The sequence below is a fragment of the Rhinopithecus bieti genome, unplaced genomic scaffold (assembly GCF_001698545.2).
Source record: "Rhinopithecus bieti isolate Rb0 unplaced genomic scaffold, ASM169854v2 scaffold_759, whole genome shotgun sequence".
Taxonomy (NCBI): domain Eukaryota; kingdom Metazoa; phylum Chordata; class Mammalia; order Primates; family Cercopithecidae; genus Rhinopithecus; species Rhinopithecus bieti.
Window position 1 is genome coordinate 2,311,353 of NW_016803631.1, and position 27,371 is coordinate 2,338,723.

The following is a 27,371-nucleotide window of genomic DNA, read 5'->3' on the forward strand; positions in this document are numbered from 1 at the left end:
GTTCAAGACCAGCCTGTCCAACATGGCGAAACCCCATCTCTTCTTAAAAAAAACAAACAAACAAAAAAACACAAAAATTAGTCAAACTTGGTGGCTGGTGCCTGTTAGCCCAGCTACTTGGGAGGCTGAGGCAGGAGAATCACTTGAACCTGGGAAGTGGAGGTTGCAGTGAGCTGAGATCACACCACTGCACTCCAGCCTGGTCAACAGAGCAAGACTCTCTCTCAAAAAAAAATGGAAGTATAATATTACAGAAACCTATAATTTAATTATTTTGCTTTTGATTTGTTTGCTGTTAAAAATGAGCTCTTAGATCTGCCTTCCCTAGCTTTATTGAGATATAATTGGTATATTTAAAAACTGCATATAATTAATGTGTACAATTTAATGCATTTGGACATACATGTGTACTCATCTTACCATCACTACAGCCAAGATAATAAACATTTATCTATTGCCTCCAAAAGTTTCATTATGCCCCTTTCTTACTGTTTTTCATTTTTTTGAGAGGGCAGGTAAGAACATTTGACATGATATCTACCCTCTTAGCAAATTTTCAGAAGTTCACCTTGTTAATTACAGGCACTGTGTTGAAAAACATATCTCTGTAACTTACTTATCTTGTGTAACTGTAACTTTATACTGTTAAACAACAACTATTCATATCTTCCTCCCCTGTCTCCTAGTAACCACCATTCTGTTGTCTACTTATATAGGTTTGATTCCTTGTTACGAAAAATAATGCAGTATTTCTCCTTCTGTGACTAACTTATTTTGCTTAGCATAATATTTTCCAAGTTCATCTGCATTGTCACAAGTGGTAAGATTTCCTTCCTTTTAAAAAACTTGTAATATTTATTCTATTGTATGTATATACCACATTTTTCTTATCAATTCATCTGGGTTTTCACATCTTTGCTATTGTTCATAATCTTAGAGGAAAAGTTTTCTGTTTTTCACCATTGTGTATGATGTTAATTACAGGCTTTTTTTTTCTTTTTTGAGACAGAGTTTCACTCTTGTTGCCTAGGCTGGAGTGCAATGGCACGATCTTGGCTCGTTGCAATCTCTGCCTCCCAGGTTCAAGTGATTCTCCTGCCTCAGCCTCCTGAGTAGCTGGGATTACAGGCATGCACCACCACACCCGGCTAATTTTGTATTTTTACTAGAGATGGGGTTTCTCCATGTTGGTCAGGCTGGTCTCAAACTCCCAACCTCAGGTGATCCACCTGCTTCGGCCTCCCAAAGTGCTGGGATTATAGGCGTGAGCCACCATGCCCAACAGTGATGGGCTTTTCATATACAGATGCTCCATGACCTAAAATGAAGTTATGTCCAGATAAACTCGTAAGTTAAAAATATCATTAAGTCAAAAATACATTTAATGCATCTCATCTGTAGTACATTATAGCTTAGCCTAGCTTACCTTAAACGTGCTCAGAACACTTTATGTTGGCCTGCAGGTGGACAAAATCATATAACAAATAGCCTATTCTATAATTAAGTGTTGAATATCTCATGTAATTTGTTGAATACTATATGGGTACTCATCATTAATGTACACAGCTGAAAATACCATTGTAAAGTTGAAAATTTTTAAGTTGAACCATCAAGTCAGTGACTGATTGTATAACTTGTATTTTGTTGAGATAAGTTCCTTCTGTATCTGATTCGTTGATAGTTTTTGTAATGAAAGGGTGGTAAATTTTGTCAAGGCTTTTTCCTTTTTTTTGTTTTTGTTTGTGAGACAGAGTCTTGCTCTGTTACCCAGGCTGATGTAGTGGCCCAATCTCGGCTCACTGCAACTTCCGCTTTCTGGGTTCAAGCGATTGTTGTGCCTCAGCCTCCGAAGTAACTAGGACTGTAGGTGTGTGCCACCACCTCCAGCTAATGTTTGTGTTTTTAGTAGAGACGGGTTTCACCATGTTGGCCAGGCTGGTCTTGAATTCCTGTCCTCAAGTGATCTGCCTGCCTTGGCCTCCCAAAGTGCTAAGATTATAGGTGTGAGCCACTGTGCCCAGCCTGTTTTTCTCATCACTTTTAATGCACCAACAATGAGGAAGAGATTAGTGCTGTTGTATATATACACAATCTTTGGTGAGCCAGAGCTTGGCTGAAGAATGGTATTTTCAAGCCTGGCCCTGTGAGGATAGGGCTCTTGATCAGTTTTTAATCTTTGGAGAGATTAGCTGGGGAGGGGTTAGAAAGAGTGGTACATCACAGCTCTATTCTCAGGAATGGGAAGTAGTCCTTTACATGTGTTTTGAGGGGTGGGGGTTCATGACTTGGGAACTAATTTGTTTCTCTAACTCCTCCTTTATTTTTCTGGCTAGTAGTGACACTTCTTACAATGAAATGTACTGATATGTATTGACGTATCTGTATTTGTCAGTAGGGGTGTTATTTTATATCATCAGTGTAAATATGTGTTTAACAATAGATTATTGAGTTGATATGGGCTGGGCATTGTTCTAGAATCTAGACATACAACAATAAACAAAACAGACAACAAAACTATGTCATTTTAAAGCTTATATTATAGTGGAGAGAGATGGACAATAATGAATAAATATGCAACATAGATATAACATATTAGATGATTGTTACTCTGGAGAAGATTGAGGTAAAAGAAGGGGTTTAAGGAATGCTGAGAGTAAATGTTGAGGTTGCAATTTTAAATAGTGTGAGAAAGTATGTAGCATTTGAGGAAATACCTGAAGTATGTGAGGGGGGCTGATATTCAGGTATTTATGCAATTGTAAAGCAAAGTAGAGAAATCCCACATGGGTAAAACTTTTTGCCCACTTTCCCTCAGTGATCACATCTTGCAAAATTATAGTACATTATCACAATTAGGATATTGGCATTGATAGAATCCATTGATTTTATTCAAATTTCCTCAGATTCTCTTTTACTGCTTTGGAGAGCTATATGTGTATATATTTCTTTCTTATGTTTTTAAAATTATATGTATAGGTTTGTGTATAGACCATGAGGTCAAGATACACAACATCACAAGTATCCTCTTACTGCCCTTTTATAACCACATTGACTTCTCTCCCCGCCATTCCTCCACCCCTAACAACCAGTATAACCCCTGGCAGTAACCACTAATCTGTACCGTTTCCAAATTTTTTTTCTTTCAGGAAGGTTATAAAAATGGAATCATATCCAGTATGTAACCTTTTGTGTTGGCTTTTTTTGTTTTAGCGTAGGTTTCTGGGGATGCAACCATGTTGTTGCATGGATCAAAAATTGTTTCTTTTTTATTGCTGAGTAGTATTCCATGGTATGGATATTCTACAGTTTGTTTATTCACCCAATGAGGGACATCTGGGGGCTATTGTAAATAAAGCTGCTTCTGACATTCATGTGCCAGTTTTAATGTGAACATAAATTTCTATTTCTATAAAACATATGCCCAAGAGTGCAATTGCTGGGATCCTGGGTAGATTTTGAAAGTTGGGCCAACAAGATTTCTTGACAGATTAATGTGAGGTCAAGCCGGGTGCAGTGTCTCATGCCTGTAATCCTAGCACTTTAGGAACAATAATTATTATTGCTAATAATAGCACTTTGGGAGGCCAAGTTGGAGGATCATTTGAGGTCAGAAGTTCAAGACCAGCCTGGCCAACATGGTGAAACCCCATCTCTACTAAAAATACAAAATGATTAGCTGGGCAAGGTGGTACATGCCTGTAATCCCAGCTACTCAGGAGGCTGAGGCAGGAGAATCACTTGAACCTGGGAGACAGAGGTTGCAGGTAGTGAGCCGAGATCATGTCACTGCACTCCAGCCGGGGTGACAGAGTGAGACTCCGTCTTTAAAAAAAGAAAAAAAAAAAAGAGGTCAGAGAGAAAGAGGAATCAAGACTTCCTGGTTTTTGACCTCGGCAACTAGAGGAGTGGAATTGCCAACAACTGACATGGGGAAAGCTATGGGTAGAGCATGTTTAAGGGAGATGAAGAATTTTACTTATGACATGTCAAGTTGATGTATATTAGACACAGAAGAATTGTCACATAAGCAGTTGCTTAGAAGATTTTGGAATTCACAGAGGTGGTCTGGTCTAGAGATATACAATTGGGAGTCTGTTCAGCCTTTAAAGCCCTGAGACTGGAAGAGGTGATAGAGGCAACTGAAAGAGGTGAGAGATTAAGTTCTGGCTACTTCAGTGTTTAAAAAATAGGGAGATTATGAAGAACTAGCAAAGAAAACTGTAAATTTGGCCAATGAGGAAGGAGAAAAAACAAGATAATTTAGCGTCCTGGAAGGTAATTGGAGAAAGTATTTCAAGGGGAGAGGGAGTCAACCAATCATTTTTGTGTAAACCTTAGTTGTAGCACAAAGGCATATTCTCCACAGTAACCAGAGGCTTTAGTTGTGTTTTATTCCAGGGGATGTATTGGATGATGCTCCCTTTTCTAGTTTCTTTTGGGTAAGAAGAGTTTTCGAGTTTTAGTTTCTGTATTCGAAAAGCAAATGGTCTAAGAGAGGAATTGAATTCTACCTGTTAAGCTCCAACTTAATTGTTTACTCTTTTCATGAAAAATCTTTTTAATCTTTCTAGTTGGAAGTATTGTTTCTGTTTTTAGAATTCTCCATCCTTTTTTTTCCTTCAGGGTTGGGGGAGAGACAGGGTCTCACCACATTACCCAGGCTGAAGTGCAATGTCACAGTCATAGCTTACTGTAGCCTTGACCTCCCTGGTTAAAGTGATCCTCCCACCTCAGCCTCCTGAGTAGCTAGGAACACAGGTGTGCATCACCATGCCTAGTTAATTTATTTTCGTTTTTTGTACAGATGCAGTCTCCCTGTGTTGTCAGGCTGGTCTTGAACTCCTGGGCCCAAGTGATCCTCCTTCCTCAGACTCCCAAAGTACTGGGATTACAGGCATGAGCTGCTGCACCCACCCACCCGTTTTTTGATAACTCTAATGGCACTTAACATTTTCTGTTGTATGGCATCTGTATTAGTCCATTCTCACATTGCTGTGAGGATACTACCTGAGACTGGGCAATTTATAAAGGAAAGATGTTTAATTGGCTCACAGTTCCACATGGCTGGGAAGGCCTTAGGAAATTTACAGTCATGGCGAAAGGGAAAGAAAGCAGGCACCTTCTTCAGTGGGAAGACAGTGGGAGACAGAGTAATGGTGCAGGAGAAACTACCATTTATAAAACCGTCACATCTTGTGAGAATTCACTCACTATTAGGAGAGCAGCATGTGAGAAACCATACCCATAATCCAGTCACTTCCCTCTCTTGACAGTTTGGGGGTAGAGGTCCTTGCCTCAACACTTGGGGATTACAATTTGAGATGAGATTTGGGTGAGAACGTGGAGCCAAACTATATCAGTATCTTTATTTGCATACTTGTATACTTGTCTTATTTTGAATTATAAGCTCTTTCAATACTGAGGTCCTCCTTTATTGTCGTATTTTCAAGCATATAGTAATAAATGGAATTGAGTTACATTTTATTGTGATAGAGCATGGAATCTGACACACCTGGTTTAAATCTTGCCTGTGCTGTTTGCTACCAAATTTCTTAACCTGTCTATGCCTACACGCCCTCTTAAGTGGGGATCATAGTGTTGCGTACTTGATAGGTTTGTGGAGAGGATTGAAGTTATGAAGATACAGCTCTTAACAGAGTGGTCAGCTCATAGTAAATTCTTTGTGTTCTGTAGTTGTTGGTGCCATCATTGTTATTGTTAATAATAATATGCTGTTATGTTATTGATTCTCAAAGATACAGGGTTAAAGGAATACACACTTAAGCTGGCATTGACTTACATGCTAGGGCTTCCGAAAACTAAGTATTCAAGAACCTGGTTTATATCTGCTTTGGTAGTCCATATTACCTGTCAGGATATAAAAGTCTGTTAATCCCTTAGTCCCTGCAGGCATCCTTTGTGTTGTTTGTCTTCCATTTCCCTTTCTGTGCTGGGTAAGTAGTCTGTGTAACTGATTGGGAAAAGTAGCATGCATGAGTCCTTTTTATTGTTTCTATAAAATTGGGGTTTTGTTACAGAACATGTTAAGCCTACCTAGGCAGTATGTTATTTTATAAATGTAATTTAAAATTTTAACTTATACACTAATTATAGTTATATAAAAGGAAAATATAAATTTCCAGAACGTTAGTCCCTAAATTAATATAGAAAGTCCACTATGTATGTGTACTAAGTACAAAATTGAGATTGAAATGTAAGGAACTTTCCTTTTTTTGCCTTCTGGGGCAGGGATTGGCAAACAGTGAACCAGCCACCCGTGTTTGTAAATAAAATTTACCACAAACAGCCATGTTAATTCTTACACATATTGTTGTAAACAGACAGCCACATTCATTCTTATAAATATTGTCAGTGACTGCTTTTCCCTTACAACTACAGAGTTGAATAGTTTATAGCAGCCTATATGGCCTGCAAACCTGAAGAATTTAGTATCTGGTCCTTTACAGAAAGTGTTTATTCACTCCTCTTCAAGGGTATTATTTTTGTGGCTCATCTCTTACAGCTTTTCTTACTCTGTCTCTTGTATTGATTCCTTTTCTTCTGTCTGCTTAAACGATTTTCTCCAGAATCTTTTCTTGAATAGCTCACCTTTCTTAGGGCTTATGTCACTCCACTGTCTAGGTTCTACTTTCTGACTAATTTCTTTTTAGTGTCCTTTATAGACTTTCTGCTGCTGGGGAGTTTGATCACTTTTTTTCTTATTTTGTAGGTTTAGCATCTTGAATCCAAAAATCCAAAATTTGAAATGCTCTGAAATTTAAAACTTTTTGAGCACCAACACAGTGTTTAAAGGGAGTGCTCATTGGAGCATTTTGAATTTTGGATTTTCAGATTAGGAGTGCATAATGGGTAAAGATGATACTAAATCCAAAAAAGTCTGAAATCTGAAACACTTTTGGTCCCAAGAATTTTGGTTAATGTGTATTCAACCTGTATAGGCAATAATGTATACTCTCCTATGGCTTCTGAAGCACCCACACCTCCTAGAGGATAAGAGGAACATACTGTATTGCTTTCTGCACCTTTTTTATCTGCTTCAGTGTCCCTGAGTCATTTCAAAATGAACATGTCCCAAATTGAACTCATTTCCTTCTGCTTCCAAAACAGCTTCCCCGGCCACTGAACTCTACCATGTTAGTCATGTGAGTGAGAAGCCTGATAGCTGTCACCTCCCTCCTCCTATTTACCAATCCAATAGCAGTGGGTGATCACTACTGTTGTAGACCCATTTTCTTCCTTCCATTTTTCTCTGTTTTTACTAGTATAGATCCTAGTTTTATCTGCTGCCACCTTTGTAACATTTTTTTCACAGCAATCTTCCTAAAACAAATCTCTTGTGTAAAACATTATTAGTGGGCTGGGTGAGGTGGCTCACACCTGTAATCCCAGCACTTTGGGAGGCCGAGGCAGGCGGATCACCTGAGATGAGGAGTTCGAGACCAACCTGGCCAACATGGTGAAAACCCGTCTCTACTAAGAATGCAAAATTAACAAGCCGTGGTGGCAGGCCCCTGTAATCCCAGCTACTCAGGAGTCTGAGGCAGGAGAATCTCTTGAACCCAGGAGGTGGAGGTTGCAGTGAGTTGAGATCATGCCACCGCACTCCAGCCTGGGTGATAGAGTGAGACTCTGTCTCAACAACAACAACAAAAGCAAAAAAAACACATCAGTGGTTCTTTATGCCTTGTAATATTTAGCGCTATCTTTAAGACCTTCCACGTGACTGCATTCCAGAATTTTACAAATTAATAAGCAAATTTTTCTTAGCGCCTGTCCCCAAGTATCTATAGCACTTTTTAAATGAGCTCGACTTAATCACATTGTGTTATAGTTGTTGGTTTACTCATCCATTAGACTGTAAAACATTTAAAGATTGTAAATGTTTGTATTCTTAGGGCCCCCAGTTCTGACACATAGTTGGCTTCAAAATGTGATCATTACACGTTCTATGCATGGAACAGAATATCCACATACCTCATAAATAGGTAAAATATCATGTATCAATTAAAAATATACTTGTGCAAATGGGGTTATTTTAAGGGTTTTTTTTTTTTTGGAGGGGGGCTGTTGGTTCTTTTAAGGCAACTGAATTTACTGTAAAATCAAAGATTTAGAGATGAATTAAATGTTTTTTCAGTCTTATTATGATGACTAAGGATGGATAATGCAACTTTGGATAACCTTCATTTTTTTTGCAGAAGATGTACTTTGGGAAAATATTCTTTAAGCAAAGCATTGGAAGTTAATCCAATTTTACTAGATTTTGTGAAAGTGGAACTTTCTGTGGTAGGGGAAGATCTCCCAACACAACAAACTTTGATGAAGAACAAAAGATGATAGCCATATGCTGCCCACCATACACCCACAATATTAAGCTTGCTGGTTGTTTCTTCACCTAAAAGTTAACTTTTCCTTTATTAAACTTTATGTAATGGTACAAAAATATACCCTTCTGGAACTTTTCACTCTGTGCTTTAGCTTCCAGAAGTTTTCTTTCTCTTTTTTTTAAAGCATGAGATGTCAGATATTGTAAAAATGAGTAAAAGCCTCTGTGTCTAATCTAGAGGTGGATATATGTTAATGAGTATTGGTTAAAACAAAAGGATAAGTTTTCCTTTAGATGTGCCATTTAGGCTTTTTAAATACTGATACTATGCTTACTCCGTCTTGGGTAGTCATTTTGTTTTATAAATAAGTTGGGAATGATTAGTAAGAATCTTGTTTACATGTTTTCTTTTGTCTTTTCTGTTTGAAAAAAGATGCCTTTACAGGCAGGTTAGTTACTACAATTTAAAATTTCTAACTATGACCTTAAAGTAAGACATGCATTTTAACATTGCAGCCCCATGCACAGAAAAATAGTTACAAGTTTCATGAAAAAAAAAAACCTTACTATATGTAAAGTGATATTCTGTTCCATTCTATTCTATTGTTATTCCTCTATTCTATTTTATTCTATTCTGTTCTGTTCTGTTCTGTTCTCCTTCCACACTTCCTTCTCAATGCTGATTGGCTGGTGCCCATAGTTTGGAAAATAATACCAAGTTGGAAAGTAGAAGAAATTACAGAAACTGGGAAATTACTTTGTTAAAGACAAAGTAACCTGCTCTGAGAACTCTGTGAGTAATGCAGAAAGATGTCTTAAAACCCTTATAGTATGTTGGTTGGGCAGGGTTTGTGAGTGTGTGTCTGTGTCTGTGTCTGTATAGTGACTGTAATGTAATATCTGATTTCTGTAAGGTACTTTTGAAAAGTATCCTTTTATGTAACATCAGTGAACTGTAGTAAAAATAAAACCAAGAGAATATATAGTAAATAACAAAATATTTGTAAATGCTGCAGGGAAAGATTAGTGATGGCCTCATTAAAAAGGTAAAAGTTAAATAGGTACTTAAAGGATAGGCTTAGAATGTGTGTAGGTTGGAGAAAGAGTCAACACATTCCACTGATGGTAATGTGATGGTAAATGTAATAGAATTGGGAGTACAACTGCTCCAGAATTGGGAATGAAACAGTATATTCAGGAAGAGTGAGAAGTAAGGATCTAGCTATAATATAGAGTTCACATTGGTCATGAGTGGAAGACTAAACTGAAAAGTAGAGGCCAGATTATAAAGTGATTTAGACTTTATCTTGTAGGCAATGCGTGTCTCTGTGTCTCTCTGTCTCTCCGTCTCTGTCTCTCTGCTAACATTTGCCACTCCATCTGTCTTGGTTACTGTTTGTATCGTATATCATTCTTCATACTTTTAAGTTGTTTGTGTCTTTGAATCTGAAGTATTAATTCCTAGGGATAGATTATAGTTGCACCTTTCTTTTTATCCAGGCTTTTGATTGTATGCTTAGCTCATTCACATTTTATGTAGTATGTGATGTAGTTGGAATTACTTGTGCCATTTTGCTCTTTGTTTTCTATATCTCTCATTATATTTGTTCTCCGTTCTTCGTTACTATCTTCTTTTGTGTTGAACAAATATTTTTTAGTGTATCGTCTTAGGTATGCTGTTGATTTTTAACATTAAAAATACTATTTTCTTAGTGGTTGCTCTAAGAATTACAATTTGCATTCCAATTTATCATCACCAACTTTAGGTTAATACTGATCTAATTTCTGTAAAATATAGCACTTTTGCTCCATTATAACTTTGTTTTCTCCCCCTCCTTTTTGCTGTTATTGCTTTATGTATTACATTTATTTGCATTATAAACCCAACTGTTGTTATATTCTGTCTTTTAATGAAATTAAGAGGAAATAAAAATATATTTACAGTCTTTTATATTTTCTCATTTATATTTAATACATCTGGTGGTCCTCACTTGTTGTTGTGAATTTCAATTAACATATGGTGTCGTTTCCTTTTAGCTCAAGGTACTTGTTCAAGTATTTCAACTTTAAGATATTCTCCATCTTTTTTTTTTTTAAGTTTGAGGATGTCTTTATTCTTCCTTTCTTGTTTGAAGAATACTTTTACAGTAAATAGAATTCTTAGTTGACAGTTTTTTAAAATTTTTTGTTACTGCCTTCTGGCTTCCGTTTTTTCCTGATGTTTAGTCAGCTATTAATTGTATTATTTTTCCAATGTATGTGATGAGTAATTTCTCTGTTGTTCCTTTCATGTTTTTTTTTTTGGCGGCTTCAAACTGTTTAAATGTGATATGCTTAGATGTTGATCCCTGTGTTTATCATATTTGGGGTTCATTGATCTTCCATGGCTTGATAGATTAGTGATTTTCATCAAATTTGGGAAATTTTCAGCCATTATTTCTTCTAACATTTTTTTCTCCTTTCTCTTTTTCCAGTTCTGCCTTTACACATATGTTGATATGTGTGATGTTATCCCAGAGGTCTCTGAGGCTCTGTTTATTTTTCTGCAGTATTTTTTCCCTCTTTTTTCTTTCTTTTGGACAATTTCTATTTCTTTATTTTTAAGTTCACTGATTTTTTTTTTAATGCCATCTCAAATATTCTCTTGAGGACATAGTGAATCTCATTTTTGTTATAATGTGTTTCAACTCTAGTTAACTCTCGTGTTTTAAAAGTTAACGTTTCTTTATTGAGATTCTCTATTTGTTGTGCAATTGTCATAGTTTTTCTTTAATTTTTGAAATATGGTTTCCTTTAATTTTTTGAACTTAATTATAAATTATAATAGCTGCTTTGTATTCTTTATCTGCTAAATCCAACAGCTGTGCCCACCAGGAGTTAATTTCTGTTGACTGCTTTTTTTTAACCTGATTATAGGTCAACTTCTTCTGTAGTTTGCATGTCTCACAATTTTTTTTCAATTGGGCATATTATATATTGTAGCAACACTAGGTTCTGAATTATTTTTTTGAGACAGGGTCTGGCCTGTTTCCCAGGCTGAAGTGCAGTGGCATGATCTCAGCTTACTGTAACCTCCACCTCTCAGGCTAAAACCATCCTCTCACTTGGCTTCCTGAGTAGCTGGGACTAGTGGTACACGTCACCATGCCCAGCTAATTTTTGTATTTTTTATAGAGATGAGGTTTCCTTGTTGCCCAGACTAGTCTTGAACTCCTAGGCTCAAGCGACCAGCCTGCTTCAGCCTCCCAAAGTGCTAGGATTAGAGACGTGAGCCACTGCGCCTGGCCTGATTTTTTTTTTAAAACCTCCTGACAAATGATTGTTTTGTGTTTTTGTTTTGTTTTTAAATAACTAACCTGTACATAATCTGTAGAACTGTTCTTCCCAACAGATAGAAGCCCTAGAATTCTGTGTTAAAATTTTAATTCTAATTTCCATTTTTAAACCTGATTTTCTAGGATCAGCTCTTTGTATAGCTTCATGGTCAGCCAGTTATTGCTTAGAGATTGTGCTTAAACATCTTGAATTTTTTTTAAACTTTCAGCTTTTTTTTTGAGATAGAGTTTCTCTCTTGTTGCCCAGGCTGGAGGGCAATGGTGCGATCTCGGCTCACTGAAACCTCCACCTCCCAGGTTCAAACAGTTCTCCTGTCTCAGCCTCCCGAGTATCTGGGATTACAGGCATGTGCCACCAAACCCGGCTAATTTTGTGTTTTTAGTAGAGACTGGGTTTCACCATGTTAGTCAGGCTGGTCTGCCACCTCAGCCTCCCAAAGTGCTGGGATTGCAGGTGTGAGCCACTGCACCCAGCCACTTTCAGCATTTTTTGATGATCCTATGTGTGAGTTGGGAGGTGTATTCAAAGTTCTGACAGTTTTCACATTAGCCTTGGCTTTTACTTTCTCTGGAGCTCTCTTGAGCCTCCCCCTCATATGTGCACTGACTGTCAGACAGGTACGTGTGGGGAGCTTATTTAGAATCTCTGTGCCTCTCTCATTTCCAGTATCCCCTTATTAAATTTCTGGGTATCTTTCTAGTCTGTCATTTTCTCCAGCTGGGACTACATTCTCATTTTAGCAGAGCTATGGGCCTTTCCCCTTTGTTTCCTTCCAAATTTGCTATTTTTATTGCCAGTACCACTAGGCATGGGTTTTTGCTCTGTATCCTAAATGACCATAGCCCTCTGGTTTTCACTGGCAACACTGCCCTGGGAAAACTGCCTCACTGATTGAGTTGGGTGGTTGTAGGGGGACGGTAGCATCCCTAGGCAAAGAAGGCCACTTTCCTCTACTGTACTGTCATATCTAGCAGCTTTTTAAGAAAAACTTCTTCTCAATTTGTTGTTGCCTTTGCTTAGTTTCCAGAGCCCTGAAGTGATTGTTTTCTTCAGTGTACTTCAGTTTTATAAGTATTTTGGAGGAGTGGATTTGCTACCCTCATCATTCTGGAAATCTCTCCTCAAACTTCCTAACCCCTTCGGACCCTGTGTCCCCTACACCCACTTTAATTCAATCTAGTCAGTTTTTTCACCATTGTTCTACTGAAACCATTTTTGTAAGAGTCACCAACATCTTGCATTTGTCATAGCAATTGTCATTTTCCTGTTTTTATCTAGCCATTATCCTTCTGGCTATTTCTTGAATATGCCAAGCCCACCACTGAGTTTTTACGTTTGCATTTCCCTGTAGCCATCTTCCCTAGATCTTCACATGGTTCTTACCTTTATATCTTTCAGGTTGATGTTCATATCTTAACCTCCTTCGTAAGGTTTTCTCTGGCTTCCTTATGTAAAATAGAGATATTTCTAAAGTAACACAATAGGAACAGAAGAGTAAACATAGATGAATATTTAGGTCCTTATACTTGCTTCACTTAATGCATCTTTCAGTAGCTTTTGATATAAATGGTCACTCAGTTTTTCTAAAAAAATTTTAACGTGGCTTCTAAGATAAGATTCTTTCTTATTTTTCTTCGGGTTTTGTTAACTACTCTGTCCTCTATTTTTCATGTCATGAATTTTTTTTTCTGTATGAACTTCCTTAGGTGATATTATTAGGTACCCTTGCTTTAAATCTCCTTTATCTAGATGACTCCCAAATGCATTTTTCCAGCCTTAGCTTCTACCCTGACCTCACGTGAACATCTAATAAGGATTTCAAACTTCATAGATAAAAAACAGAACTCTTTATCTACTTTTTCCTTCAAACTTATTTTCTTAAATTTTTAGAATGCCCTTTTTTTTTTTAAATTTTTAAAATCCCTTTTTTTTTTTTTTTTTTTTTTTTTTTGGGAGACAGAGTCTTACTCTGTCGCCCAGTGCTGTGGCGCGATCTCAGCTCGCCGCAACCTGTACCTCCTGGGTTCAAATGATAGAATGCTAGTCTGAAAGGTAAATCTGATTGTATCCCTTTCCTGGTCAAAACCTCCATTAGCTTCCCTTTACATTTAGAGTGAAATTCAGTTTCTTACCGTGTTTGATGAAGGTTTGTATGATCTTGTGCCTGCTTACCTCTCTGAACATAACTCCTACCTCTCTGAACTTAACTCCCATCTTTCTCTCTCCTTACTCAGAATGATGCAGCCACATTATCTTTCTGGCTGATTCTTGAATATGCCAAGCCCACCACTAGGTTTTTACATTTGCAGTTCCCTGTAACCACAGTGCTGTTTCCTCAGATCTTCGCATGGTTCTTACCTTCATATCATTCGGGCTTGTGTTCATATCTTAACTGCTTCATGAGATTTTCTCTAACCTCCTTATCTAAAACAAGACATTTTTAAAGCAACACAATAGGAAGAGTAAATGTAGCTGAATACTTAGGTCCTTGTTCTTGCTTTACTTATGCATTCTTTTGATCAAAATATTATGCACAATCTTATACAACTTCTGTTATCTGAGAATTTAATACTCTGTTACCTTGGTTAATGAGTCTGGAAAAGTAAATAACTTACTTTAACATAGTTGGCTATGTTTAAAAATCAATCTTAATAGCTGTATGTTATGAGAGGAATGAGTATTGATTTACTAGCAGTTCTCCCTCAAACCCAGCTACCTAAATGTGAATTAACAAAGTATAGAGGCCAGGCACTATGGCTCACGCCTGTAATCTCAGCACTTTGGGAGGCTGAGGCAGGTGGATTGCCTGAGGTCAGGAGTTCGAGACCAGTCTGGTCAACATGGTGAAACCCCGTCTCTACTAAAAATATTAAAATAATTAGCTGGGCATGGTGGCAGGCCTCTGTAATGCCAGGTACTCAGGAGGCTGAGGCAGAAGAAAACCCAGGAGGCGAAGGTTGCAGTGAGCCGAGGTTATGCCATTGTACTCCAGCCTGGGCAACAAGAGTGAAACACTGTCTCAGACAAACAAACAAAGTATAGAAATACTTCCAGAATTAGCTTCAATTTGTAATGGAAATGGACACAATTTTGAAGTCTGTAGTTTTCTGTGTTCCTCTCTCTGTACCAGTTAACACTTAAGAGCCTGTTGTCAGTTATTTGTTAAAGTAGTTGTACTATACTTTCTGACTTACTTTCTGTTTACTTTCTGACTTTCTGTTTCCATAATTTTACTAACAAGTAATGGAATGAAAGATTGATATCTTATAAAAGGATTTTAAATACCATTGTACACATAAGCCCAACTTTGAAAGGTCAGTTTAAAGGAACATTTCACTTCTGCTCTCATCTTCTCAGAACTAGAAGCCATCCTACTCTTCCTATTCTAGGATAACTGTCTTTACCTGGTTCTTTGGTCCCAACGCATCCTCATCCCCATCCTTCTTGGCCTCTTTTCTAACCGTAACACCATTTCCTTTCCAGATTCTTAGGTATATACTTTATGTTTTCTAGCTCTTCTAAATCGTTACTTTAAAGCTTTTTTTGGCTAGAAAGCTGGAATTTTGGTATTGTTTCTGTGTGTTATGTAATTTGTCCTTCATTAACTGGATTTCTGACAGTCAAGTATATTGTTGGACTATAATAACCTCTTTGTTAATGTACAGTCTAGCCAGATTTACTGCTGCAAAGTCTGTGGTATGAAGAAATCATCATATTATTCAGTAATTTCTTCTTTTGAAGAATGAACATAACTTTGAAACTTCCCAAAGGGAAAATAGTTTTGTGTGGTCACAAATCTATCAGGACTGTATGATTTCTTTTCTTTTCTTTTTGAGATGGAGTTTCGCTTTGCATTCACTTTTTCTAAAACTTAGCAACTGAGCTCTTCTCATGGAGTTGATGCTCGGTTTTTTTTGTTGTTTTTTTTTCTCACTGCATCTTAGAAAACAAGATCAAGCTATTTGTGGTAAAGTAACAGTTTTACAATTTTGAATTCATCGAAGACTTATTTTGTGAAATATACAAATGCATTGCTAGAAAGATGAAATTTTAAAAAATAAAATATGGGTCCTAATTCTTATTATCATATTCATAGATACCAATTTATTCTCTCATTGTTATAAAAACTCTAAACACTCTCAATTTCTGTATTTGTCTTATTGGAGAGCAGTAACAGATATTTCATGGACTAGTAACAAATATTTTGCAGATCAGTACCAGTCTACAGATCACACTTTTAGTAGCATATCTAATTTTATTGCTTAATGTTATTTCAGAAGCATCTTGTTCACTATGATGAATAGCTGTTATCCTTTAAAAATATATGTTTATGTGTTTCCTTTTCAGAACCGAGAGCTCCAGATCATGAGAAAGCTAGATCACTGTAACATAGTCCGATTGCGTTATTTCTTCTACTCCAGTGGTGAGAAGGTAGGTTTGACACAAAGTGTGTACTGAACATTGTGATAAATTTGTTCTTTTTCTAGAAATTAATCTCCCCACCCCCACCCCCCAATAAGACAGTTTTGCTAATAGAATGGAAAAATTCCAAAACATTAGCCCCAGCAATACTCAGTCCAAGATATGGTCATTGAATATCATTAGTTATATCAGGAAAGCATTAGTGAGATAAAGGGAATGCACTTGTAAGAATTTTCTTTGTTAAAGCATCTGTCTTCACTTCTCAAGAAAATCTATATACTTTTTTTATTTTTTTAAAGAATCTGTGTTCCTTATGTGCTTACATAGTCCTCTGATAGTTTACCTATTTATTGCAGGGAGGAAAATTAAGTCATTTTGTTAAGTGAAGTTGATAAGAGGTAAAAAGGTAGCAAGAGGACTTTGGTAGGAACAGAATGAAGGTTAAACATTTGGAAGCAAGTTGAGCCATCCTTGGCCAGTGAAAAACCTGGAAAAGATGTAATATTGCAGAGCTTACTTTAAGTGATCCCTATGTCTGATCACAATGAATTCTGTGAAAGCAAAGGGTAAGGAAGACTTTGTGTTGCTAATAACTCCCCCAACCCGTCTTTCTCTTCAGAAGATGCAATAATCAATGAAGTTGGAGCAAAGAAAATAAATTTCTGCTTTTCCTTGGTGTCTTTATTTTTCTGCCTGCCGCTATCCTTTCTTTCTTTTCAGTGGTTTGGAGTGCATAGGCAGGGCAGGTAACAAATCACTTGATTCTTTTGGCTAAATAAATATGACTTTGGAACTTCACTTGGTATTTTGGACTTCAGATTTCATGCATATAATATCTAATGTTCTTAGATCCATAATACTTGATTTCTAGCTCAGTGTTCTTGTTACTTTACCTGTTTTCTAGTATAATTTTTAGCCATTTTCTATTAAGCTTTTTTTTTTTACAGCAAATATTGCCTGACAACATTTTCTATTAAAGTTTATTTAGATTATTTCCTTAGAAAATATTTATTTTTATTACAGTGCCTATTATATAGGAAGATGTCAATGTATTAAGCCCGAATTTTGATATAAATGCCTACAGATGTATAATTGTTGCATATATACACATGTATTGTAACTAATACGTTTTAACAACTATAGTTAGCAAATTGGCCCTGTATTGACACTTGCTTTTCAGTTGCTCTTTTTTTTAGTTTAAATGATACCTCTGGTTTACTAGGGATTGTAAACCCTCATAAGTATTAGAGCTATTAGAGCTTTTTTATTTCTAAACTCTGTTACTTGGTTCATAACTACTTTTTTTTTTTTTTTTTTTTTTTTTTTTTTTTTTTTGGACGGAGTCCTCGCAATCTGTCACCCAGGTTGGAGTGGCAGTGGCCAGATCGTCAGCTCAACTGCAAGCTCCGCCTCCCGGGTTTACGCCCATTCTCGCTGACTCAGCTCCCGAGTGCTGGGGACTACAGGTGCCCGCCAACCTCGCCCGGCTAGTTTTTTGTATTTTTTAAGTAGAGACGGCGGGGTTTCACGGTGTTAGCCAGGATGTCCTCGAATCTCTGACCACTCGTGATCCGCCCGTCTCGGCCTCCCAAAGTGCTGGGATTACAGGCTTGAGCCACCGTGCCCCGGGCACCTTTTTTTTTTTTAACCTACCAAATGGCCTATTATTATCTTTTCTGATCTGTTTGGGCATGTGTTTGTGTTTTTCTGTGTCTTCTTAAGTAAAATTATAGAGCCTCTGTTATGTTCACAAGTACGTTCTTTGTAATGGAATTTTGCATCTTCATTTTGTTGTTGTTGTTACTAGATGAATCATGATACTCCTGGGTAAGAATTATGTGTTCCATGAACTGCTGGATTACAATAGATTCATTTGAAAAAAGGCCTGCTCCCAGAGTTCTTAAACATTTTCTCTTTGATTACTTACTTTAATGTATATAACATTCCTTATATGCTAGGCACTGTTTTAATGCTTTATAAATATTAACTCCTTTAACTCTTAAGAAGTTGAAGAGCAGAAAAGAAAGATTATCAAACCGTTTGAATGCAAGGCACCTGATGATGGCTTACTTGTCTGGTTTTGGTTTGGTGGAAAACTCCTGTCATAGTCAGCTCTTACCCTGACTTAATCCTTCACTGGAGGTGACAACTGACTGTCTCTTATCTGTATGCCCCAGAGGATAATTTCCTCTTTGCTGCTGTTCTCGATTTCTTACTTATCTTAAAGGTTCTTACAGATAAAGAGCAATTAGAAGTCATTAACAGAGATTAACCGCTATTATAAAAACAAAAATAGATCTTCTAGTATTTTCTTTATGTCAGAACTTTCTCTTGAGCTTTGTAAATTTTCCAAAGTTAAAAAATAAAAGACACCTCCTAATTTTGGGATAGCTTCATTAAAACAAAAGGAAGAAGAAAAGAAAAGTTGTGGTATATTGCTGAAAATAATGGTCCTTCTTTGTCAAAAAAAAAGGAAATTTTTCTAAGATGTGCAGAAATACATAGGTTCAAGACTTCCCATAGTCTCCCAGCCACCAAAAGATAATTTCTTTTGCCCCACTCATAATCTCCACTTCTGAATTATTCTGGCAGGACTAAGATATCCTTCAGGAGACCAAGTAGTAAACTATTTCTTCCCATAGGAGAAGATGGATTCTTTTCTAGGGTTGAGTGCTCAGGTTAGTTATTTTCAGTTCAGTTCTGACTTTCTTGGAATAGGTTGCTGAGAGTATTCACTGCTGTTTAGAAAGGAACCTAAATGTCTGTGAAATTCTTGCAAATCCTTGAAGATGATTTATCTTGGAATATGGCAGTCCTGTATTTGGTAGGCATTTTTCTAGCAGAAGCATCATGTATTGCTTGTGTGTATTATGTATGAGAAGAGTTTTGGAGGAAGAAATAATAAATTAATCATTTGAGATGCTTATGACACATGCAAGTAGAGATGCCCAGTAGACAGATACATGTGTGACTTCATAGACGGTGGTGGTGGCTCTAGGTGGAGAAGTGACATTGACAAAGTAGGATAGAAAGGGTGTGTAGCCATGTGGAGCTTGGGGAGGGAGGAGATATGGAGTGCTGTTTGAGGCCAGGACAGTGAAAAGCCAGCAGTTTGGCAATATTTATTGCCTTCTGTTTCTAGAATTTGTCAAGGGGTGACAGCAGTGTTCATTTGAAAGAACTGCAAGGAAACCAGTGCCTTTAGGTGAGATTCAGGTTTTCTCTAGGGCAAAACGGTAAAAAGAACCCTCCAGGAAGAGATTGAGGTCATTACTTGAGGTCTCAGTTTTCTTTTTGAGGTGTCTTTTGAGGTTTAGGTGAGATCCTGGTTTTCTCTAGGGCAAGACAGTAAAAAGAACCCTCCAAGAAGAGATTGAGGTTATTAGAAACTTTCTTTTGAGATTTTTGAGGGAATGTTTTGGGAGGGAGATCGGTGATAAGAACATGAGCCTACAGGATGTTTGAGGAGGCAATTAGGGAGATTAGTTGAGGACATTGTGAAGATGAGAAAAAATAACTCCTTGTTTCAGGATTAGAGAGATGAAAGGCTTGGTTAGGTTCTAGAATAGATGACTTCAAATGTATTTGGGAATTTAAAAAAATTCTCTCATTCTCTATAATCATCTCTGACTTTCTTTCCCTCGCTATTTTCTATCAGTCTCTTTCTCTAGCCCTTTTTTCTCCTTTGTCTTTAGTCTCTCTTTCCCTTTCCGGATTCCTCGACCTTTCACTGTAGGCTCCAGGTCTCTATCTTTCTGTCTCTAGGTTTTTGTCCCCCTCTCTTGGTCTATGTCATCCCCTCTTTTTGGATTTCTTTTCCCTCCATATAACTCTCTCTTTTCTCTGTCTCTTTCTTTCTTGTCTCTCTCTTCTCCCCCACAGCCTTTTTCTCTCTGTCTCTCTGTCTCTCTTCCTCTCTTATTTCCTCTTTATGGGTCTCCTTATGGGTCCTCTTTATGGGTCTCCATCAACCTCTTTCTCTGGATTTCTATACCCATTTTTCAATGGGATTTTACCCATTCCACTCTCTTTCTGATTGTTTCTAAATCTTTATATGGGTTCTCATCTGTCTTAAATATCCTTCATTGTCTCTCTTAGTGTCTCTTCTCTCTGGGCCTCTATTACTCCCTTTTTGGAAAATGTTGAGGAAAACAACTGAATTATTCACTACCACTGTCTTGACCTTTCTGTGTATCTTTTTCCATATGCACATGCTTATATAGGTATATGCATAATAATTTATGATCTCATACAGATTTTTTTTTCTTGCCTCATAATATGTATAGGTATTTTGGTTATCTAATATTCCATTGTTGTACTATATAATATTTTATCTATTCCCACATTGTTATTTTCAGTTTTAGAATTGTAGCTAAGCTACCCTGTGGCCTTGTAATAATTTCTGTCTGTAAGTACTTTTGCAGCTCTGGGAGAATTAAAGTAGGATTTCCGTAATAACAGGCATGTTTTACATTTCACTGACCACGGTTTGACTTGAATGTGTGTCTATTTTGATAACCTTCTTTTTATTGTATTCTGCCTTTTGCATTTTAAAGACTTTCTTTGGGAATTGTGGATAATCAGCTTTTAGCCTGTAAGAGGGGAAAGGGGTAGCCAATGTAACTAGAAGAAAGGGGAATTAAGTCAGGACAGAGATTAGAGATGTGAACTAATTAGCCTTAGTTTTCTGGTTGGAATTATTAATGTTTGCTGTAGTAACTAGAGCATCATGTAGTCACTTCATATACTCTATGTTACCCAGTAGTAACTAACTCTGATTTAGTTTAGAGTAAGTAGTACCTCCTCTCTTACCTTCCCCTTAGAGAAAAATGGGATATTTGAGTGTTTTGAAACTCAGGGCTTATAATTTTGTGAATTTCAAGTATCTTATAGAATAGTCTTTCTCTTTTTTTGATATTTGGCAGTAGAAACTTTCTACATCCCCAGTGAAATCTTATGAAGACCTCTGATAGAACATATAAAAAGCAGAGTTGCCCTAGTTGAAGCTAAGGTGTGGAATCAGCTGATTTTGCCTTTTCTGAGTTATAGCTTACCCCATAGAACTCTAGGACTCTGAAGGTCATATGATCAAAGCTATGTTATGAGCTAGGTGCAGTGGCTCACACCGTTAATCCCAGCATTTTGGGAGACCATGGTGGGTGAATCGCCTGCGGTCAGGAGTTTGAGACCAGCTTGGCCAACAGTGAAACCCCATCTCTACTAAAAATACAAAAAATTAGCTGGGTGTGGTGGCGGGTGCCTGTAATCCCAGCTTCTTGAGAGGCTGAGGCAGGAGAATTGCTTGAACCCGGGAGGCGGAGGTTGCAGTGAGCCGAGATTGCCCCATTGTACTCCAGCTTGGGCAACAAGAGTGAAACTCCGTCTCAAAAAATAAAAAATAAAAATAAAAACTATATTATGTCTTTACAAGATACTTAAGTTTTATTTCAATCAATTAATAGTTTTCTGTAAGAAAAACTTCTCTAAGTAACTTTTCATGTAAAAGGTTTTTTCCTTGTGATTCATAGATTACTTTAATAATAAAGAGAAGAACCTCTGCCTTCTACTTTGTGAAAGACTGTTCAAATAACAAAGATGACAGTTGATTTTATTTCTCATGCCACCTTTGTTCTATTGATAGTAATGGGGACCTGTGCCAGAAGGGGAGGATTATACCACTGCATCTGGTATCAGGGAGCAGAATGCTGTGCTTAATTGTGCCCGTCTACCACTAGCTCTGGAGAGGAAAGGATAGAGGTGACATATATGCCAAGGATTCATTCTGAAAAGTAAAGAGGACTGGCTTTGTAGCTAGAAATATTTGGGTTTGCGTTCCATTTTTGCCACTTGATAGTAGTATGACTCTGGGCAAGATACTTACTTTTATAAGCCTCTTCCCCGTCATCTGCACAGTAGGGGTTTTGTAAGGAACAAATGTAATAATGTTATCAAGTGCTTATTATAGTACCTGGCATATAATTAACACTTAATAAACATTAATTTACTATTTTACCTATTATTGTGTTTATTAATAGCAAATATATATTGCACTTTCTATATGTCAGACATTGTCCTGAGCCATTTACATATTTTATAACTCACTTAAACCTCATAGCAACCCATTAAAGAATGGGTACTATTTTACAGAACAACTGTTTTATAGAAGCACTATTTTATAGAAGAAACTGACACAACAGCAGTTAAGAAAGTTGCCATACAACTACTAAATGGCAGTGTTGGGAGTCTGCTCCAAGTAGTCTGACTCCAGAGTCTGTATAGTATGCTATAGTGTTTAGCACAGAATGTACATTCCTCCAGAAGCAGTGTGCTAGAAATAGAACATTTAAAAATATCTTAATAAATTATCAAACAAGGGGAGATTATAATATTAATAGTAGTAATAGGCCGGGCGCGGTGTCTCATGCCTGTAATCCCAGCACTTTTGGGAGGCCAACACGGGTGAATCACCTGGGGTCAGGAATTTGAGACCAGCCTGGCTAACATGGTGAAACCCCATTTCTACTAAAATAAAAAAAAATTTTAAAAGTAGCCAGGTGTGGTGGCAAGCACCTGTAATCCCAGCTACTCGGGAGGCTGACGCAGGAGAATTGCTTGAACCCGGGAGGCGGAGGTTTCAGTGAGCCGAGATTGTGCCATTGCAGTCCAGCTTGGGCAACAAGAGCAAAACTCCATCTTAAAAAATAATAATAATAATAATAATGATAGTTGTGGTACTAGTAATAATGGTAATTATAATAATAGCTTAAAAGTATATGATGCTATATGCCGGGCATTAATCTGAACACATTACTTATATTTACTCATTTAATCCTCACAACAGTACTATGAAGAGGAGATGGAGAGAAGTTAAGTGACCTGCCCGTAGAGTGATTTAAACCAGTATTTTAAATTTCTAGTTTGCAGGAAGTATTTGATTTTCAAAGATATCTCTGACCCCGAAAGGATAAAGTAGAATTATGAAGCCATTCACCCAAGAGCCAAGGAGATACATTAAGCTATGTAAATATTTATAAATATTTATTAGAAATGTTTTGATGAGATTTGAGCCCAGGCAGTCTAGCTCTGGATTCCATTAATCTTCCCTAATACCACCACTCTTAGTTTTAAGTTTTACTTTTAGTAAGGAACTTTTATCAGAGGTTTCTAAAACTTGTATGTGTGTATATGTACTCATTTCTAATTCAGTTTTAACTTTTTTGAGAGCAGGTATGTGTGCATATGGTTATATTAAGGGATGAAAGAAAGAAAGAAAAGGCCAAGAACAGTTCCTTGTTAATTTTGAAGCAGTATAGTATAAAGAGTCAATCTGGGTGTGAATAGTGACTCTGCTGTGTACTGGCTATGTGTCCTCAAGCAAATTGCTTAACCTTTCTCCTTATTGCTGAAATGAGGATAGTGTATATATATATACACACACACACTTGTGTTTTATATATATTTTATATATATATATATATATATATATATACTTGTGTTATATACACCCTGTGTATACACACACACACACTTACGTTACTATGAAAATAGTGGCCATGTAAGTAAAGTGTGTATAGTATCGTGTATGAGTTTTTCTTTCATTACCTCTAACCATTAGTTCTTGTTGTTCCCTAGGGTTTTATTCTCCATTTTTCTTTACTTTCATACTTACGCTGGGCCATATTCTCAATCCTCGTGACTTCAGTGACTCTCTAATGTTTATCTTCAGTTGAGGTCTCCCTGATGAACTCTAGAGCCTCAAGTTTTAGTACTAACCAGAAGTCTCTACCTGGAAGCCTGAGCTGTCGCATTTAGCATGTTAGAATTTAAGACTCCCCTTATCCCTGCTATATATCAATTATTAAAATAAGAAACCTGGATGTTATCCTAGACCTTTTTGTTGACTTACTTGAATCTGTTCTTTCTATTTCACTGATAATGCTGCCTTAGTTCAGGCCCACATTATTTCTTATCTAAACTCTTAGTGATTTCTCTTCTAGTACATACCTTTACTTCCTCCCCACCCCTAGACTAAACAGTATTTTAAAACAGGGATAAATCATAGATTATTCTAAACAATTAGAAGAGACAATATGGGTCATTGTCTTAAGAATTTATTGTCTGGGTTTACCAAAAGCTTTATGTGATCAATTAGCATTGGAGATGTTGGAGATGGGAGTTGTGACCATCCCTCATATAACATGGCAGCAAGCAATCTTTCTGATTGTATCACTTCCTCACTTACCTAAAAGGTAAATTCCCTATTTCTTAGCATGACATACAAGGTCTTTGAACATCTATATAGTGACCTTACTCGACTCATCTCTCCTTTCTCTCAGGCTATCTGTGTTCTAGCCTTGCCCAAAGTATGTGCAGTTGTCAGAGTATGTTGTATTATCCCTGTTAATGCAAATACCTTCTGGAATGCCTCTTTCCTACCCTCCACCCCTGCTCTATTTTTGTTAGTTGAGTTCTTTTTCATTGTATTATCTGCTCAAAAGTAGCTCCATCTGATATCTCACTATTTTCTCTACCCACCCCCTTTAGCCTCAAAAGCTTCTCTCTCCTTGGAATATCTTGCACATACTTCTTTTATTTTTTTAACTAGATCTTTTTACTAGGTTGTGTAATTCTCAACAGCATGGTGAAATTTTATTTTGTTTCTTTAATGCTTAGCCAGGTGCCTGAGACAGTGTGAAGTTGGATATGTAGATTTATTAAAAGCCTTCTAGATAGTTCCAGAAAACAGAGAGCTAAAATAGGCTCAGCCCAGATATTAACATTTGTTTTTTGAAGTATATTAAAATTTGTTATAGGTATTACAATAACTATTTCTATAGATTGTGTTATTGTAAAGGAATTGTTTTCTTAATTTTCCTTTTGGGATATTCATTGCTAAATATCAATATATAATTGTATAAATTCAAGAACATTAATTACATATATGATATAATGCAGCGATCACTGTTATTTTTAAAACATTTTCATTTTTTTTATGAAATGGAATTGGAGTTTATCAAATGCCCTTTTGGTGATAATTGAGATGATCATGTGGGGTTTTTTCCATCATTTTATTAGCAAGATATATTACATTGATTTTCTTATGTTGAACCACTGTTGTTTTCCTGAGATAAAGGATTATACCCCAGTCATGGTCATGGGGTATAATCCTTTTAATATGCTATTGGGTTTCGTATTCTGGTATTTTCATGAGGATTTTTGCATTTATATTTATAAGGGATATTGGTTTGTAATTTTTCTTTCTTGTGATGTGTCTATCTCTCTTTGGTGTAGGGTAGTGCTGGTCTTGTAGAATCAGGTAAGAAGTGCTCCTTCCTTTTCTATTTTTTTAAGAAGAGTTTTAGGATTATTATTAATTTCTTCTTTAATAAACTGGCAGAAGTTACCACTGAAATCATCAGGTCCTGGACTTTACTTTGTTGGGAAGTTTTTTCTTTATTACTAATTAAAGCTCTACTTGTGTATATGTTTGTTAAGATTGTCTGTTTCATTTTGAGTCAGTTTGATAATCTGTGTGTTTGCAGGAATTTGCCCATTTCATCCAGATTGTCTAATATGTTAACATATGATTATTTATAGTATGCTGTTTTCATCCTTTGTTTCTATGAGGTTAGTAGTAATGGCCCCACTTTCATTTCTGATTTTAGTTATTTTTCTTCTTTTTATTTGTCAGTCTGTCCCTACGTCTAAACTCTTTTAAGGGTTTGTCAGTTTCGTTGATTTAAAAATAAAAATACTTTTAGTTTTGTTGATTCTATTGTTTTTCTGTTCTCTGTTTTATTCATCTCCGTTCATATATTTATTATTTTCTTCCTTCTGCTAGCTTTGGGTTCAGTTTCTTCTTTTTGTAGTTCTCCGGTTGTAGAGTTAGATTAATGATTTGACATCTTCTTTCTTAATGTAAGCATTTACAGCTGTAAATTTCCTTCTGAGCACTGTCTTTGCTGCATCCCATAAGTCTTGGTATTATGTCTTAACTATTTAAAAATTTTTCTTGTTTAAGAGTATTATCTTAGTTTAGTGCTGCTATAAAGGAATGCCTGAGGCCAAGTAATTTGTAAAGAAAGGAGATTTATTTAGCTCGCAGTTCCACTTGCTAGAGAGTGAAAACCTCGGGCTGCCTCCACTCATGGCGGAAGGTGAAGGGGAGCCAACATATGCAGTGGTTACATGGCCAGATAGCAGAGAGGTGCCAGGCTCTTTTTACTAACCAGTTGTAGTGGGAGGGAACTCAGAGAATGAGAACACATTCATTATCGAGAGGAAGGCACAATTCCATTCATGAGGGATCCACCTCTCTGGCCCAGATACCTCCCGTTAGGTTCCATCTCCAACACTGAGGATCAATTTTCACCATGAGGTTTAGGGGGACAAACAATCCAAACTATACCAAGTGTGTTGTCTGTTATCTTCTTTGAACCATTGGTTGTCTACAGTGAATTGTTTGATTTCCACACATTTGTGAATTTTCTAGTTTCCCTTGTGTTACTAATTTTTAGTTTCATTTCATTGTGGTCAGAAAAGATACTTCACATGATTTCAGTCATTGAAAATTTATTAACATTTGTTTTGTGGCCTAATATATGGTCTATCCTGCCTAGACCTATGCTCAGGTGCAAAATAATGTGTTCTCGGCTATTTGGTGTGGCCATATTCTATATATGTATGTTGGGTCCTGTTAGTTTATAGTGTTGTTCAAGTTCACTGTTTCCTTATTGATTTGTCTTGATGTTCTGTTCATTACTGAGAGTGGTATATTGAAATCTCCAACTATTGTACAGCTGCCCATTTCTCCCTTCTGTTCTGTTAGTGTTTGTTTCATGTATTGGGGGCTGTGTTGTTCGGTGCATATGTGTATATAATTGTTATATCTCATTGATGAATTGATTTTTTTATCCACATATAATACCTAAGGCTGGGTGTGGTGGCTAACACCTGTAATCCCAGCCCTTTGGGAGGCCAAGGCAGATGTATCACCCGAGGTCACGAGTTTGAGACAAGCCTGGTCAACATGGCAAAACCCTATCTCTACTAAAAACAAAAATTAGCCAGGTATGGTGGTGTGCACCTGTAATCCCACCTACTTGGGAGGTTGAGGTGGGAGAATCACTTGAACCTGGGAGGCAGAGGTCGAAGTGAGCCGAGATCGTACCACTGCACTCCAGTCTCGCTTTGTCACCTAGACTGGAGTGCAGTGGTACGATCTTGGCTCACTGCAAGCTCTGCCTCCTGGGTCCATGCCATTCTC

General features: G+C 36.9%; 1 protein-coding gene across 3 annotated transcripts in view; it reads left to right on the forward strand.

Moving 5' to 3' along the window:
- The window catches only part of GSK3B (glycogen synthase kinase 3 beta), a 269,562-nt gene that overhangs the window by 127,265 nt on the left and 114,926 nt on the right, over positions 1–27,371 (forward strand). For all 3 annotated transcript variants that reach the window (XM_017891387.1, XM_017891398.1, XM_017891407.1), the window contains exon 3: positions 16,031–16,114. In XM_017891387.1, the coding sequence (XP_017746876.1) occupies positions 16,031–16,114 (84 nt within the window). The remainder of the gene's footprint in view (positions 1–16,030; positions 16,115–27,371) is intronic.